This window comes from Oratosquilla oratoria, unplaced genomic scaffold (assembly GCF_046742065.1).
Source record: "Oratosquilla oratoria isolate Oo_2021 unplaced genomic scaffold, ASM4674206v1 SCAFFOLD243, whole genome shotgun sequence".
NCBI lineage: Eukaryota > Metazoa > Arthropoda > Malacostraca > Stomatopoda > Squillidae > Oratosquilla > Oratosquilla oratoria.
Window position 1 is genome coordinate 144171 of NW_027467595.1, and position 15534 is coordinate 159704.

At 39.4% G+C, this 15534-nt stretch overlaps 2 protein-coding genes across 2 annotated transcripts; both read left to right on the forward strand.

Moving 5' to 3' along the window:
• The first annotated feature begins 382 nt into the window (after positions 1–382).
• LOC143022958 (uncharacterized) lies at positions 383–1378 on the forward strand. Its single transcript, XM_076181384.1, has one exon. The coding sequence runs from the start codon at positions 383–385 to the stop codon at positions 1376–1378; it is 996 nt and encodes a 331-aa protein (XP_076037499.1).
• A 4659-nt stretch (positions 1379–6037) lies between these two features.
• Positions 6038–10229, forward strand: LOC143022957 (uncharacterized). The gene is made up of 5 exons (XM_076181382.1): positions 6038–6145; positions 6409–6731; positions 7487–7615; positions 9972–10010; positions 10177–10229. The coding sequence occupies exons 2-4, from the start codon at positions 6412–6414 to the stop codon at positions 9973–9975; spliced, it is 453 nt and encodes a 150-aa protein (XP_076037497.1). The 5' UTR covers positions 6038–6145; positions 6409–6411; the 3' UTR covers positions 9976–10010; positions 10177–10229.
• Positions 10230–15534: the final 5305 nt, after the last annotated feature.

Genomic DNA, 15534 nt, shown 5'->3' on the forward strand with positions numbered 1-15534 from the left:
TTTATTCATCAGCTTTTACATCTATTTTTGTATTTACAGACCATGGAAATTATACCGACGATACGAGGAGGAAGAAAGTTATTGCTTGAAGGTTATGCATATATTGTTGATAGAAGAAAAGACAATGTAACATACTAGCGATGTGAGCGTAAAGGAAGATGTGGTGGGCGATTAAAGACGCAAGACGACATTGTTCAAGGTGAAGCTAGTGATCACTCGCATCCGCCTGATTCCGCACGCAACCTGTCATTGAAAACTGAATAAAATTAAAGAAAAAGCCAAAGATTCGGAGGAAGCAACATCGACTATTATACAAAACTGTATTAGTGATTTCCCACTTAATGCTGTAGGTGCTCTTCCTAAAAAGGAAACTTTGTCAAAAATGGTGCGCAGACAACGCATGGTACCAGACGGAGACAGTTTAACTGATGACCTACGAAAAACAATTAGAGGGGAAGACTTCGTCATTCATGAAAGTGACAATCTGTTAATTCTAGCAACACCCGGAAACTTAGAACTTTTAGCTCTGAAATCCCACTGGTTATGTGATGGAACTTTCGATTCTGCACCATTAGGCTATCAGTTATATACTGTGCATATTTTACTGGATGAGTGTCATACCGCTCCTGTAGTATACTGTGTCGCAAGGAACAAAAACCAAGATACATATGATATGATTTTCAGAACGCTCAGACAGGTTAGACCAGACCTTAATCCGGTTACAGTCACTATTGATTATGAAAGGGCAGCTCTCAGTAGCCTAAAAGCATGTTTTCCAAATACAGTCATTTATGGATGTTTTTTCCATTTCGGACAATGCTTGTGGAGAGAGATACAGCGTTCGGGACTACAGACTTGGTACAGTGATCCTGGAAATGCAATAATTGTGAAGTCTTTTCAAGCTTTGGCATTTGTGCCAGTTACTGATGTTACCGACACCTTTACTGAATTCGTCTCATCGTTAGATGAAGAAACTGACGACATTTTGTCCGGGTTTCTCGGCTACTTTGAAGCGACGTGGATTGGTGTTTTTCAACGTGGTCGACGACGAAGGCCTTTATTTGATATAAGAATGTGGAATACTTTTGAGAGAACCAGCCTTGGCCTTCCGAGGACTACAAACTCTCTGGAGGGATGGCACAGAGCATTCGAACAGAGAATGGCAGTCACCCACCCTTCTGTTCGCCGTTTAGTCACTAAGATACGGAAAGAGCAATCGGACTGGGAGTTGACAATAGAGACGCTTAATTCTGGAGTTGCACTGAGATCTTCAAAGAAGAAATACCAGATCTTGAATACGAGGCTCGGGTCTATTATCGAAAAATACGAGTCGTATGAAAAAATAGATTTTCTGAGGGCAATTGCTCACAATCTTTAAATACTTTTTTTATTATTTTTTCTACAATAAACTCCTTTTTAATCTCATTTTACTACAATAAACTTTTTACTACAATAAACTTTTTAATTGAATTTACTCTCTGCAATAAACATCTTGTTAATCAAATGAGTTTTTACAATATACTTTAAAGTATTGGCTGTTACTATACTTTTTCGAAAAATACGAGTCGTATGAAAAAATAGATTTTCTGAGGGCAATTGCTCACAATCTTTAAATACTTTTTTTTATTATTTTTTTCTACAATAAACTCCTTTTTAATCACATCTTACTACAATAAACTTTTTACTACAATAAACTATTTTTAATTGAATTTCCTCTCTGCAATAAACATCTTGTTAATCAAATGAGTTTTTACAATATACTTTAAAGTATTGGCTGTTACTATACTTTTTCGGCCAAACGTCCCTTAGCTAAATGCTAAATGTACATTCGGCCAAATTTCCATTAGGCCAAATGTCCACTAAGCCAAATGTCCATTAGGCCAAATGTCCGTCGGCCATATGTACGTCGGCCAAATGTCCATCGGCCATATGTACGTCGGCCAAAAGTCCGGTCACGCAAAGAACTCATTAAACAATGGAGTTCTGCTTCTGCTTTGTCTGGTCTGCCTGTTGGACATCAAATTGCTCTGGCAGAGAATAGGTTACAAAGGTTACAATTAGTAAATCATAATGTTAAGTTGGATGATGACACTTGTGTACCTATATCAATAGATGAACTATTATATGCTGTCAAAAGTGGTAAATCAACAGCCCCTGGTGAGGATGGACTTACATATAATATTATAAATGCATTACTGAATATTGACGGGAAAAATCCCATACTAGATATGTTTAATGTGTCTTACAGAAATAGTACGTTACCCCCAGCATGGAAATCAGCCATAATTATACCTGTCCCTAAGAGTGATGGGAAATTTCGACCAATCTCACTTACCAGCTGCTTGTGCAAAATGATGGAAAGAATTGTCTTACGTAGGTTAATCTATAAAGTGGGTGATAAAATGTCTGAAAACTTATATGGTTTCATGAAGGGACGTGCTACTAGCGACTGCTTTGTTCATTGTTTAGCTAATACCAGTGCTTCTTGTCAAGTATATGTAGATTTGAAAGGTGCCTTTGATAGATCTAATAAAGAAGTTATACTAGAGGAACTTGTATTGAAGGGAGTCAAAGGAAAGTTATTAGGATGGATACAAGACTATTTGTATAATAGAAAAGGTAAGGTTTGGTTACAGGGAACACTATCAGATGAAGAAACATTCGAGTTAGGTATCCCCCAAGGTGGAGTTCTAAGTCCTATGCTATACAATATACTAATGGATAAAATTGCTAGATATGAATTTACACAGGGTACCAAAGTCATCATTTATGCTGATGACATACTTATTCAATGTGATACACCTCAAACACTTAGCAAGGCTGTGAATGAACTTGAACAACTATGTACATACATGGGCTTATCATAAATGAAAACAAAACTAAATTTCAAGCTAAACAGAAAAAGTGTAGGAAACCTACTGTAAATGGTGAAAAAATTGAGCGTGTCCTTAACTACAAATATTTGGGTGTACAATTAGGTTATAGAAATGCTAATTATTGTATTGAATATGTTAAAGATATGTGTGTATCTAGGCTAGCCCCTCTCAAAGTCTTAGCAAAGAGAGGGTCAGGTGTTGGTGTACCTATACTTCGCATGTTTTATATATATGTGATACGTTCCCTCATAGATTATGCTTCACATGTGTTGGTGCAATACAATACACAACAACTTACATGCTTAGAAGTCGTACAAAATAAGGCAATGAGAATTATTTTAGGGTGTGCTACAACAACTAAGATAGAGGTATTAAGAAGAGAGTTAAGATTACCCAGTATTATTTTAAGAATAGAAGAAATAATGAGTCGAACTGTATGTCGTATAGTGTGTAATGGTACAAACTCTCTCCAAAGAGATATATTAGCATTATATAATGATAATCATGTAACTAACAACCCATATCTTCGCAAAATATGTAAGGTTCTAAGAAAGTTTGATATTATGAACGAATTTAATGCCCTCATAAAAAATAACTACTATACCACCTGGAATCCATACAATGTAAAAATTGACATTGAAAAGCTAAGTAAACCAAAGGAACAATGGTATAAATATGAATTAAAAGCACATTTTCTTGACAAATTGTCACAATACCCACGGAAACAGGTGGTACATGTGTACTGTGATGGGTCAGTTGAGGGTACCAAGACAGGATGTGGGGTGTTTATAAGGGAATATTCTTCCTCTGAAGAATTTCAAGATTATGAAATTTCAAAAAGACTACCAAATAATTTGTCATCAACCAGAACTGAACTTAATGCTATCTTAGAAGGCTTACATATTATTACGAGTATGGGTAAAAATGTATACTTTTTTGTCAATAGTCAGAGTGCATTATATGAACTTGTATCTTCCTCTCCAGCTGATTGTGATGTTGTTAACAAATGTTTAAATATTATATATAACCTGGAGAGAAACAACACATATTTTTTGGGCTTTTATGAATCTGGAAAAGGCTTATGATAGGGTAGACAGAAAGGCACTGTGGGAGGTTATGCAGATTTATGGGATAGGAGGAAAGCTTTTGGGAGCTGTCAAGAGTTTTTATGAGAGTAGTAGAGCATGTGTTAGGATTAGAAATGGAGAGAGTGAGTGGTTTGAAGTAAAGGTGGGACTTCGTCAAGGATGCGTTATGTCGCCCTGGCTGTTCAACTTATACATGGATGGGGTGGTGCGAGAGGTGAATGTTAGGGTAGTGAGTCAGGGATTGGAGATGGTTAAAGAAAATGGAGAAAAATGGGAGGTGAGCCAGCTGTTGTTTGCGGACGACACTGCCATTGTGGCAGGGTCAGAGGAGGGATTGAGGAAGCTGGTGGCAGAGTTTGGGAGAGTATGTGATAGAAGAAAGCTAAAGATAAATGTGGGTAAAAGTAAGATGATGAGATGTACAAGGGGTGAAAGTGGCAGTAGACTGGAAGTGAACATTAAGGGAGAGCGACTGGAGGAAGTGGATAGTTTCAGATACTTGGGTGCAAGTGTAGCAGGAAAAGGTGGAGTGAAGGTGGAGGTAGAATGTAGATTGAGAGAAGCGAGTAAATGCCTTGGTGGTTTAAAGAGTGTAATGAGGAATAGACATTTGGGAATGGATGCGAAGAGGAGACTGTATGAAGGAGTGATTGTGCCAACAGCACTGTATGGGGCAGAAACATGGAACATAAGAGAGGAAGAGAGAAGGAGTTTGAATGTGTTTGAGATGAGGTGTCTGAGAAGTATGGTAGGGGTTACTAGGCTGGATAGAGTGAGAAATGAGGAGGTGAGGAGGAGAACAGGGGTGAAAAAGGATTTGGGAGATAGGGCTGATGAAAGAATATTAGGATGGTTTGGACACATGGAAAGAATGAGTGAAGAAAGACTAGTAAAAGAGGTATGGAAGGCAGATGTGGAGGGAGTGAACATGAGGGGACGTCCTAGGATGAGGTGGATGGATGGGGTGAAGGGGGCTTTGGGGAAGAGGGGAATGTCTGTTGAGGAAGGAAGGGAGAGGACGGAAGACAGAGGTGAGTGGAGAATGGTTGTATATGGATGATGTTGTGACTGCATGAGGAGAAATGGGCGGGGGGTGGGGTAGTATGTGTGAGTAAATTTTGATGCAGCCCGAAGGGATTTCTCCCCGTCCTCGCCTTATATGCAAAGGGGGACGGAGAGGGGGGGGGTCGCCAATTAAATGAAGCGGCCTTGCTGTGGATGTACTGTGTCTTGCGACACTGCTTCTGACCCAGGGCGGTGGGCAGGGTGCAGTCCAGTCAGTCAGATAAACCAGTCCAGTGGCTCTTTGCCTTGCTTGGACAAAGCACACTTTTCACCATTTGTCAGAATGCCATTCCCCCCTCCTTTCCAAGATTGCCAGTTTCAAAAGGGGCATTCTAAATAGGCAAATATTACCAAATTCCTTTATATTCTTTAGCGCGTCATTACTTGATACGTATTACGACTTAACGTAATTTACGTAACTTTCATTTCCCATACTTCTGACATCTTTAGCACCTCCCAAGGACCCAACAATGTAATTTCAGCAGCTGACAACAAAATATATTAATTGAAAGAAAAATGCAGATGTGTTTCTGTGGACACGTACAAGGAGACGCGGGTATTTTTCTAGTTTCAACCATGGGTGCACTATAGCAATAGAAAATTATTAATTTTGTAAATTAAAATGTATCAACGTAATATGCAATTTTGTGGGCGGAAATGAAAATAAAAAATACCTTGCTACAAGCAAATACGCTATTGAACGAAGTCGGTAGCATAGGATCGGGACGCCATCTTGTCTGTCAATTGACGGCCTCGATACCTCCGACAGTCCCCAGCGCTGCTCCCGGGCGGAAATTCGTCTGCTAAACGGATGAATCTGTGGCGGGAAACCGTGACGTCACAAATCGGAAATATTTCCGTATCCCTCTATCTTTGACATTATTGTTAAAGTGCCTGCGTTTCCCAAATAAATGACTAGCTAAATATATTGTTTATCATTTCTCCTTTCATAATAAGTGACATACAAGGAAAGAAATGTTGATGAAACAGCATAAATAACGCTGACGTGTACATCTCTGACCAGCTACCGAGTGGAAATGTCTCCGTCTGGCCTTGAATTCTCAAAGTACGTCTTAAGGCATCAGCTGGCAATCACCCCTGTCCTTCCTGACTTTGGTAAGTCAATATCAACCGTATGATTCTGCATGGGAGGTATATTTAAATGTAACTTTTGACATCATACCTGATTATGTGTTCTTGTTAAAGTTATGGCTTAAACGTAGCCAGGTTATTTCCAAAGAAAACGTAATGTGTTTGACAGTTACAGGGGACTCAAAAGTAGATCAGTGCTGACATATATATGCTAATAATTTAAGCAATGTTTATACTTTCGGCATCCTATAGCCTATGCTTAATTTAATGGAAAAATGTTTTCGTAGATCATGCTTCCTCGACCAAACTTTCAAGACAAGTGGCTGGCCGATGACCAGTTTAAGGAGTGGTTGGGAAGAGTGGCTGGTTGTTCTGCCAAGGCATACTGTCATGTATGCCACAAGCAGCTCAGTGCTGAAATCATGTCTCTCAAACGCCATCGGCTGTCGAAACAGCATGTCTCCCTCATGACCAGGCGCCTACCTGAGGGACGGAGGGATCCTGAGCAAGGTGCCAGTGCCAGCAACGAGGATCGGGAACTACCAGATGCGGTGGCATATGCTACTGTGCTGTTTCTGGTTTTCATCGCCAAGCATAACTTACCATTTAGGTAATTTATGTTGTGTTGTTATAATGATATTACTGCAATAGTTCCTGCATGAAGTATTGAAATGAAGTCCACCAAACGCCGAAAAAGGTGAACGTGGCATACGCTGTAGAGTGCTGCTAGCATGTATATCCTACATCAGTGGCGTAGCTAAGAGGGGGGGAGGGAGGGTTCCAAATATGACAGTCCTCCGGGCGTATGATTTATTGTTATTTGCTTTTCCTCTTTCGTCTTTGATGATGTCTTTCCTCTTGGACATTGTTTTATACTCTCCTTGACAGTTGATGCATTTTAAGGTTGAGCTGTTACATTCCTGCCAAGTGTGTGTTGTTTCACCACATTGTGAGCAGACTCTAAACTGTTTCTGGTGATGACATGAGTTGGTATTATGGTGTTCTAGAGCATAGCACCTGTAACAAACGTGGATACTATACATTTTTCCTGTTGTATCTGATATCCTGGAATGCTCATTTGAAATAGCTTTATGCCTTGATCTTTTGCTTTTAATGCTGTTGCTGCATCCCCAAACGTTATTTTCATAGTTTTTCAATTTGGGAATTTAAATATATTATATTGTGACTGCAAAACTGTTGTATGATAACTGTTTTCCCCATGTAATTCATGATACTGAATGTCAAGATGTTTGGGCCTCCAAAGAAGCCAAGCACCCCATGTCCCCAAATCCCTAGCTACACCTCTGTTCTACATGTTTCCTTTTTTACATAATACAGAACGATGTTTTATGTGCTATTTTCCAGCTTGTGTGATGACATGATTACCCTGCAAAAAAGGATGTTCCCAGATTCTGCGATTGCAGCAGCTCTAGCGCTCAAGCGCAAGAAGTGCACAGCTCTTCTACAGGATCTGGGAGACTATGTTGGCAACAGGTTGGCCTCCAAATTAAGGGACTGTAAATTTAGTGTCATCATTGATGAAACAACGGACTGCTCTGTCGAGTAGGCATGTGCAGTCATTGTGAAATATTTTGATAAAGGGAGGAATGTAATAAAGACTGCAATGCTTGACATTTTAAATGTTTATGGTGGCAGAGAGGGTGGCTCATCTGGGGAGGCTCTATACCATAAGATTATCCATTGCTTGAACACATACGGTATACCCTTAACCAACCTTATAGGCTTTGCAGCTGATGGTGCATCCAATATGATGGGTAGTTATAACAGCGTAACAAGTAGACTCAGACAAGATATCCCTGGAATAGCTATTTTAAGATGCGTAGCTCATAGTATTCACCTTTACTCTAGTGAAGCGGCCAAAACACTCCCTCGCTCATGTGAAGATCTTGTCAGGAATGTGTACAATTTTTTTGCTCATAGTGCCAAAAGGAAATATGAATTCAAAGAGTACCAACTGTTTTGCAACGTAAAGCCCCATAAACTTCTCCATCCTTGTGCCACTAGATGGCTATCATTGCACAATGCAGTAGCCAGGATTATTGAGCAGTGGCAGCCTCTCAAACTATATTTCACCAACATAATGCTTGAGGAGAGGTTAACCTCTGTGGAAAACATACATGAATCCCTTCAGGACCCTTCAGTTTTTTCATACCTAACCTTTTTAAATTATATTTTGCCACATATCAACAGTGTCAACGTATTATTTCAGTCACGTCAGCCAACCATTCATCTTCTACATGACAAAATATGCAACCTATACAGACTGATGTTAGACTGCTTCTGTTTTTCACACATAATAGCAAAGGTCCCTCTTGGTGATATTGACCCCTCTGATCAGCGTATTCACAAACCAGTTGATCAAGTTTACCTTGGTGCAGAGCTGCATTGCTTGTTTCAGACACACGAATATCAGCGAGATGGCATGATTGTGAACATAAAGACTAGATGCAGGACCTTTTTAATCGAAGCTTGCCAACAAATAAAGAAACGATTTGACATGAGCAATAGGTTGTGGACACTTGCCTCTTACCTTCACCCTTGTAAAGTCCTGGACCACAGTGTAAGAACAGCTATGCCATCCTTAAGTGACTTAATGAATGAGGTACCACGTATTAACACCTATAACAGGCAGGTTCTTGATGACCAGTGGCGTAACATAGCATGGCACCAATTCCCAGATGAGATGAGAAATGTGCAAACTAATGTTCAGGACTTCTATAAATACATCAGTGAATACAGGGATGATGATGGAGCTCTCAAATATGAATGTCTTGGCCATTTTGCCTTAGAAGTTTTATCCTTGCCTGCTTCTAATGCTGATGCTGAACGGCTTTTCTCAAAATTTAATTTGATTAAACGAAAAGAGAGAAATGCACTGAAATTAGAAACCGTGCGAGCACTTATAAATGTAAGTGAATGTGCTAAGAGGGATGCTTGTAATGAGATGTTTGAACCAGATAGGGACATGGTGCTACACTTACGTGATATATAATTGTGGATGTAAATAGGTAGTCGGGAGGTTATTTTGGTGTTCATATGGATATTGGCTGCACCACAGTGTCTGGTTGAGTGATGAATCACGATATAGTACATAATATTATGTTGTATTCTTGTATGATGTTTTTGGTAATATTATTATTATTATTATTATTATTATTATTATCATTATTTGTAATAATACATTCATATTGACTTTGTTGCGTTTTCTCAAGAACGTAAATGTTATTGTGTGTCAGCAAGTACTGTACATTTGAGCATACACAAATGTTGGTGGTGGCTTGGGTTCGGAACTTGAAGAAAAGGGACAGATGTTGTACTTTTCATTTCCCTGCTGCACATAACTTATTGCATGCACGTAAACGTTACATGAATACACAAAGGACGTCTTATACACCAACGAGAATATATACGTTGCATACGTAGTTACAGTACGTGGGAAGTGGCCTTTGCCAGCACGTTCTTAATGTGCTTGGTGACACGTCAGCACGTTTTTAATGTGCTTGCTGACACACATAAGCATTGTCTCGGCGCTGATAGCATGGACTCTTCACGTGACAATGAAAGTGAAGTGAGTCATGAAGAACATGATGTTCATGGAAATGATACTTACCTGGAAAGCGAGGATGTATCGATATATGATGATGATGAAATCGAAGAATATGACTCTGAGGAATAACTGGTAACACAAATAAGAATTCAGCAAGGCGAGGGTCAGGCATACAGTTAGCTACGTAATTCTTAACGGCAGAGTGGACAAGGGCGATAAAAAATTGCAACAAACGTTACATTGAGACAAACCTGATGCTTGAAACAATATTTTACATTACAGGTAACTCTTCCTTACATCAGTCCGACAACAAGTGTCAAGGTAAATATGCCATAGTGTTTTTTTTTCCCATATCCTTTATGTAAGGACGGCTGAAACACTTCATTTTATGAAACAACAAAATGGTTCTGTATATATAGGCGTATTACAGAAGTGTATGGTGACGTGTAGTAGGTACTCCCGTTCTCATTAGCTTTCACCTCAACAGAAAACGGCGGAAATTTGACGTCACTACCAGCAGCGGAAAAGCGCCAGCCCTGACAGTCCCTCGCCAGGTACATTTTCTTGAATGTTATGGAGCGGAGATACATGCATTCCTTCAAGCTGCAAGAACTTTGTATACCCCGCAAGCTGAGAGAGTGGTTGAAAAGCTTCAACGTCTCTCACGACGACGACAACGAGGACGAGCCGGATGACATTTAATTTGCAGGTAATGATTTATTAAACACAGGTTAGGTTAGACGAATTTATCATCCTTTCATTTCTTCGATGTCGGCATCTATCATAACAAACATGGCGTACCATTCGTCCGACACGACTTCGTTACTTACAAAATCTGTTTTAGCACCTTTTTTGCTTTTTATTTCCGCTCACAAAATTGCATATTACGTTGATACATTATAATTTACAAAATTAATAATTAATTTTCTATTGCTATATTGCGCCCATGGTCGAAACTAAAAATTTACCGAGACGCGTCACCATAGGCGTTACGTGCGTAACAATTTTTTAATCCTAAGATTAACTTGGGTCAGCACAGGTTAATTCAAGCCCAGGTCAGGCCAGATAGGCCAAAACCTATAATTGCTTTCCTCATCCCGTTAACTTACTGTGGTCACAATTCACCCCCCCCCCGAAAAAACAAAATTCCCCCCTGGGGGAGAATTTCACTCCTAATGAGAACACTCGAGTTAGACGATGGCTTTCACATTGTGGACCGGGTTGTCTCCAACTCTAGGTGATGTTAATAAGCGCTGTTACAAATACAATAGCTGTAGGGCTTCCTTGGACTTTGAGGGAACACGGGGTTCTGCCGTCGTCTGTTAATTGTCCGATGTACAATAATAATCAGGCCGTCAGCGAAACGACCGTAATTCAGTGACGACGACCACGATCCGGATGATCTTTAGATACTTCAGATGAAGTTCTGGAAGAGGCGCCTTTGACTCCAACTCGATAACCTGATTGCCGTTATTCCCGGCATGTACGGTGGTAGTGGTTGTGCTCTACAGTTAAATTTGTTCTTGGCTTTCCCATATTTTATCTAGGCTTGATTCAAACAAATTGTAAAACGGTGTCTGCATTGGCCATCCATTCTGGCAAATCATTCCAAGTATTTACTACCAGATTTGAAAAATCATTCTTAGTCTTGCTCTCTTTAAAAATCTTTGAATTTCCTCTAGTTACATTGCCTTCCCTAATCTCAAATACCTCTTGTACATTGTTGGTCATATTTCTGGGTAATAATCTTGTAAGTTTCAATTTGATCTCTTGATCTTCTGTAGGCCAGTATCGGTAGATCTAATTTCTTAAGCCATTCTTCATAATCATGTCCTTTCAGCTGTTGTTATTCTTGTGGCTCTTCATTGAACATTTTCAATAGCCCCTGTCTTTAATTAGATGAGGACACCAGGTCTGAGAAGCATATTCTAAACGAGGCCTTGTTAGTGCAATGTTCAGTGCTTTCAGGATGGAAAAATCAAGGTGGTCATAAGTTCTTGTAATACCAAGAAGGCTGTTAGCCTTGTTGATTTTCTCGGCTAAGTGCTCTGTGCATGTCAGATAGTCATTGAAAACTCCAATGTCCTTTTCACATGTAGTGCTGGGTATGTTGCCATATACATCTTGTACTCCTGCTCTTTTACATTAGATCTACCTATTCTCGTATGTTTATTTTTAACTGAATAGAAATTGAGCATCCATCTTTGACCATTTTCTCAGTTCATGTCTTCCTGAAGCTTTTTACAGTTATCTTCATTTGGAATTGTTCTAAATCTTGGTATCATCTGCATAAAGATGTACCTTGGTCCCATGACTGCATCTGGAAGATCATTGATGAACATGACACAAGACGCCCCAGCACTGATCCCTGAGGCACCCCACTGGTTACCTCCCTCCAGTTGGAGGCCTCGCCATTAACCATTACTTGTTGCTTTCTGCCAGACAAAAAAAAAAGAAAAAGAAATTTAAATCCATTGGAACAGATTAGGCTATTCCATAATTGGCAAGTAGTCTTTTGTGGGGAACTGTCAAGTGCCTTCATGAAATCACAAACTTGGCTTTGCCCTCATTAATGACCTCCGTCCATTTGTCCAAGACCTGAATCGGTTGAAGCACTGTTGATCTGCCAGAGATGAACCCAAATTGTTTATCAGCAAACAAGTTTTGAGTTTTCATAAGGTGTATGCTTCTCGCAGGACTGATTCCATTAATTTACTGAACTCTAGTTAGACTTGCAGGTCTGTATTTACCAGGGTCATTCTTGCTATCCTTAAATATTGGTGTTATTTGCGCAATACTCAAATCCTCCAGAACTACTCCCTCTTCCAGTGAACTACTGAATATTTTCAGTGATACCAATAGTTCTTTTATCAGATCTTTAACATTTCTTGGGTGAATACCATCTGGACCTGGTGAATTTGTTTTTAAGCTTTTGCAGACCCTTTCTGATTTCATAGTTTATCCGTGGTCTAACCTGGATGTTGTTGGGATAGATCCTTGGCAATTTTTTTTTTTTTTTTTTTTTTTAATACAAGAACTGAATTTATCTGCAAGAACCATTGCCTTTTCTGTCACTTGTTTTCACAAGATTGTTGTCATCTGTGTAAAGATGAGCTATCCTTGACTTGGTCCTGGTTTTTTATACGTATTGCCAGAATATTGTAGCATTCTGACAGGTTTTTCATTTTCTTTTTCCTTGGTTTTGATGGCATTTCTGGTCTCCCATCTTGTTTGATTCTTCTGTACTGCACTTCAACTTGTACACATTCACTTTCATTTTGTGTAATTTTTTTTTACCAGTTTCTCCCAAAGCCCGTTTCATTTTAATTTTTGTCTCGAGTCAGTAGTCCTGACATTGGTAGATTATTGGTCCTCTTTCTCATGATTTGCTTCCCACAGTCTCCTCTCTTCTGTCATTTCTTTAACACGTTGAGTGAAGAAAGTCTCTAATTCTTTCCACAAAAGGCAGAAAATCCCTACATACCCTCGTCTGTTGTGTAATTATCCCACTTTATTAAGGGAAGATTAAAGTCGCCCAACACTAGTTTATTTTAAACTTTTATCAGTGATTTCTTGTGGAAGTTGTAACTGTATAGACACGGTAAAGGAAACATGGACCGGAGGTGAAGCTTTATTCCTGACGTTTCGTCTAACGACTTTCTCAAAGGAATGAGCATACTAGAAACATACAGAGATTATAAACCCGCCTTATGGCTCAAGGGGGTGTACGAGCGTATAGCGCTGCGTCCTGATTGGCCCGCTGAGACAGCCAATCACGAAGCGCTATATTCGCTGAAGATTTGGCCCAGGTGAAGCTCCCAGCCTTATTGTTGAAGTTGTAACTGTCATTATTTTCTGCGGAACTATTGGGACTCCTGTATGCTGATGTGATGAGCAGGTTATCATCATTGCTGGATTTAATTTCTACACAACTATATCCACAATTTGTATTTGGTTCATCTGATTTCACAGTACATCATTCTTAACATGCAATAACAATCCTCTTCCTTCATTTGCATCTATATTATACGGTTATCTATTTTGTACTCGGCCAGCTTCATATACTGTTCTTTTGCTTTCACTTCTTGCAATGCAATGATTTGAAGAGTATTTTCAATTATCTTCAGCCTTTCCCTTAATTCTAGCTGCTTATCTAAACCAAAGGTGTCTACATTACTAGATAGAATAAGTAATTGTTTTTAAATCCATTATTTGAGCTAGTCGTATTTACTGTTGAACTACTGGGCAGTTCTCGCCTGGCTTGTCATTTCTATTTGTCCCGGTGTTCCACTTGCTCCTTCCTGTGTTGATTCTCTCCTCTTGTGTAGTTTTGCTCTGATGCACTGGTTGCTGTCCCCGTCCATGCCTGTCTTGTCACCTTGGTTAACCTCTTCCATGATGGACTGGTTACTGTGACGCCCTTTCCCTGCGGCTCCATTTATTTTTTTATTTTATTTTTTTTAATCAAGGCTGTTTCTTGATTTTTTCCTTTTTGTGCAATAACTTGTTACCCTAAAGCCCTTGTAAATTTCATTGTCTTTGACGTACTTTACATTTTTAAAGATTGCAACTTATGTTTTTGTGTCAGTAAATTTTACAATCAGTGGTGTGTGTTTATCAGGTCTCACTTGGCCTACCCTGAATGCTTTATAAATCTTTAACTTATCATACACCCCACATGCCTGCATGAAATCCACACTTTGTAATGTTAGATTCTTTCATGTGTAACAATTGAGTTTAACTCTGCCACTCCATACATGATACATGACTAAATTGTTTCCTCTATTTTTACTTTCATGTCTCTCGGCAATCACAATCTGGTTCCACTCCCCCTTGCAAGTTGGATTGTGGTCTAGTGTCATTTTTATCATTTCCAAGCTTTGGCCATTTTACATTCTGATTCCAGTTTTTCAGGATAAACTGTCTTTGCATCCAGAATACCCAGTCTAGTTGTGCACACAGCACTTTTTTACAAATTCGTTTAGTTTAACAGATTGGTCTTCCAGATGTCCAACCCTATTGTAAAGTTGTTCATGTTTATTCACATCTACAGTCCTTTAGTTCTTCCACTGCAACTGTTAGAACTTGATGCCTATTTACCATGTATTTTTCATAAGTCTCATAAATTTACTGTGTAGCTTGGCACAACCCCTTTTGCAAGAAATTTGAGGTACAGAATTATTAAATATAGGATAGGTTACGTAGGTTAGAACATACGAATTTATCGCCCTTTCATTTCTTCGACCTCTGCATTCCGCCATCTGTCAAAACCAACATGGCGTATCATTCAACCGCCGCGACTTCAATAGTTAGTAAATCTGTTTTAGCAATTTTAGTTAAATGTTCAGTTTTGCACCTGGACGTAATATCTAATATAATATAAAAGATAAGTCTCCGCGGTCCAGGGTGGTTTCGTCGATTTTGTTAAAACCCTTCAAGTGCTCAGTCGGCGTGGCAATCTGCGGACACCTCCCTGGAAGCCTATTTCGCACATGTGGAGATGATCATCATCCTGTGCGATATGTTGTTACAGGGGACAGCTAGATGTCTGCAACGGATGACATATTGTCGTTATTCAAATGGAGGTTGGAAGTACGAGTACATTTGCTATTGTTTGTGCAGCCAAGCTCCGGCGAAGCCGGGGAAGGGCGAAGCCCGCGGCTTGTAGCAATAGAAAATTAGTTGTTAATTTTGTAAATTATTTATCAACGTAATATAAGTATGCAATTTTCTGGGCGGAAATAAAAAACAAAAGTTGCTAAAACAGATTTCGTAAGTAACGAAGTCGCGCCGGACGAATGGTACGCCATGTTTATGATAGATGTCGACGTCGAAGAAATGAAAG

Coding starts and splice junctions, on each gene's coding strand:
- LOC143022958 (XM_076181384.1), top strand. CDS start 383: ATGGTGCGCAGACAACGCATGGTACCAGACGGAGACAGTTTAACTGAT.
- LOC143022957 (XM_076181382.1), top strand. CDS start 6,412: ATGCTTCCTCGACCAAACTTTCAAGACAAGTGGCTGGCCGATGACCAG. Junction 6,732..7,486: donor AAGCATAACTTACCATTTAG/GTAATTTATGTT, acceptor GCTATTTTCCAG/CTTGTGTGATGACATGATTA.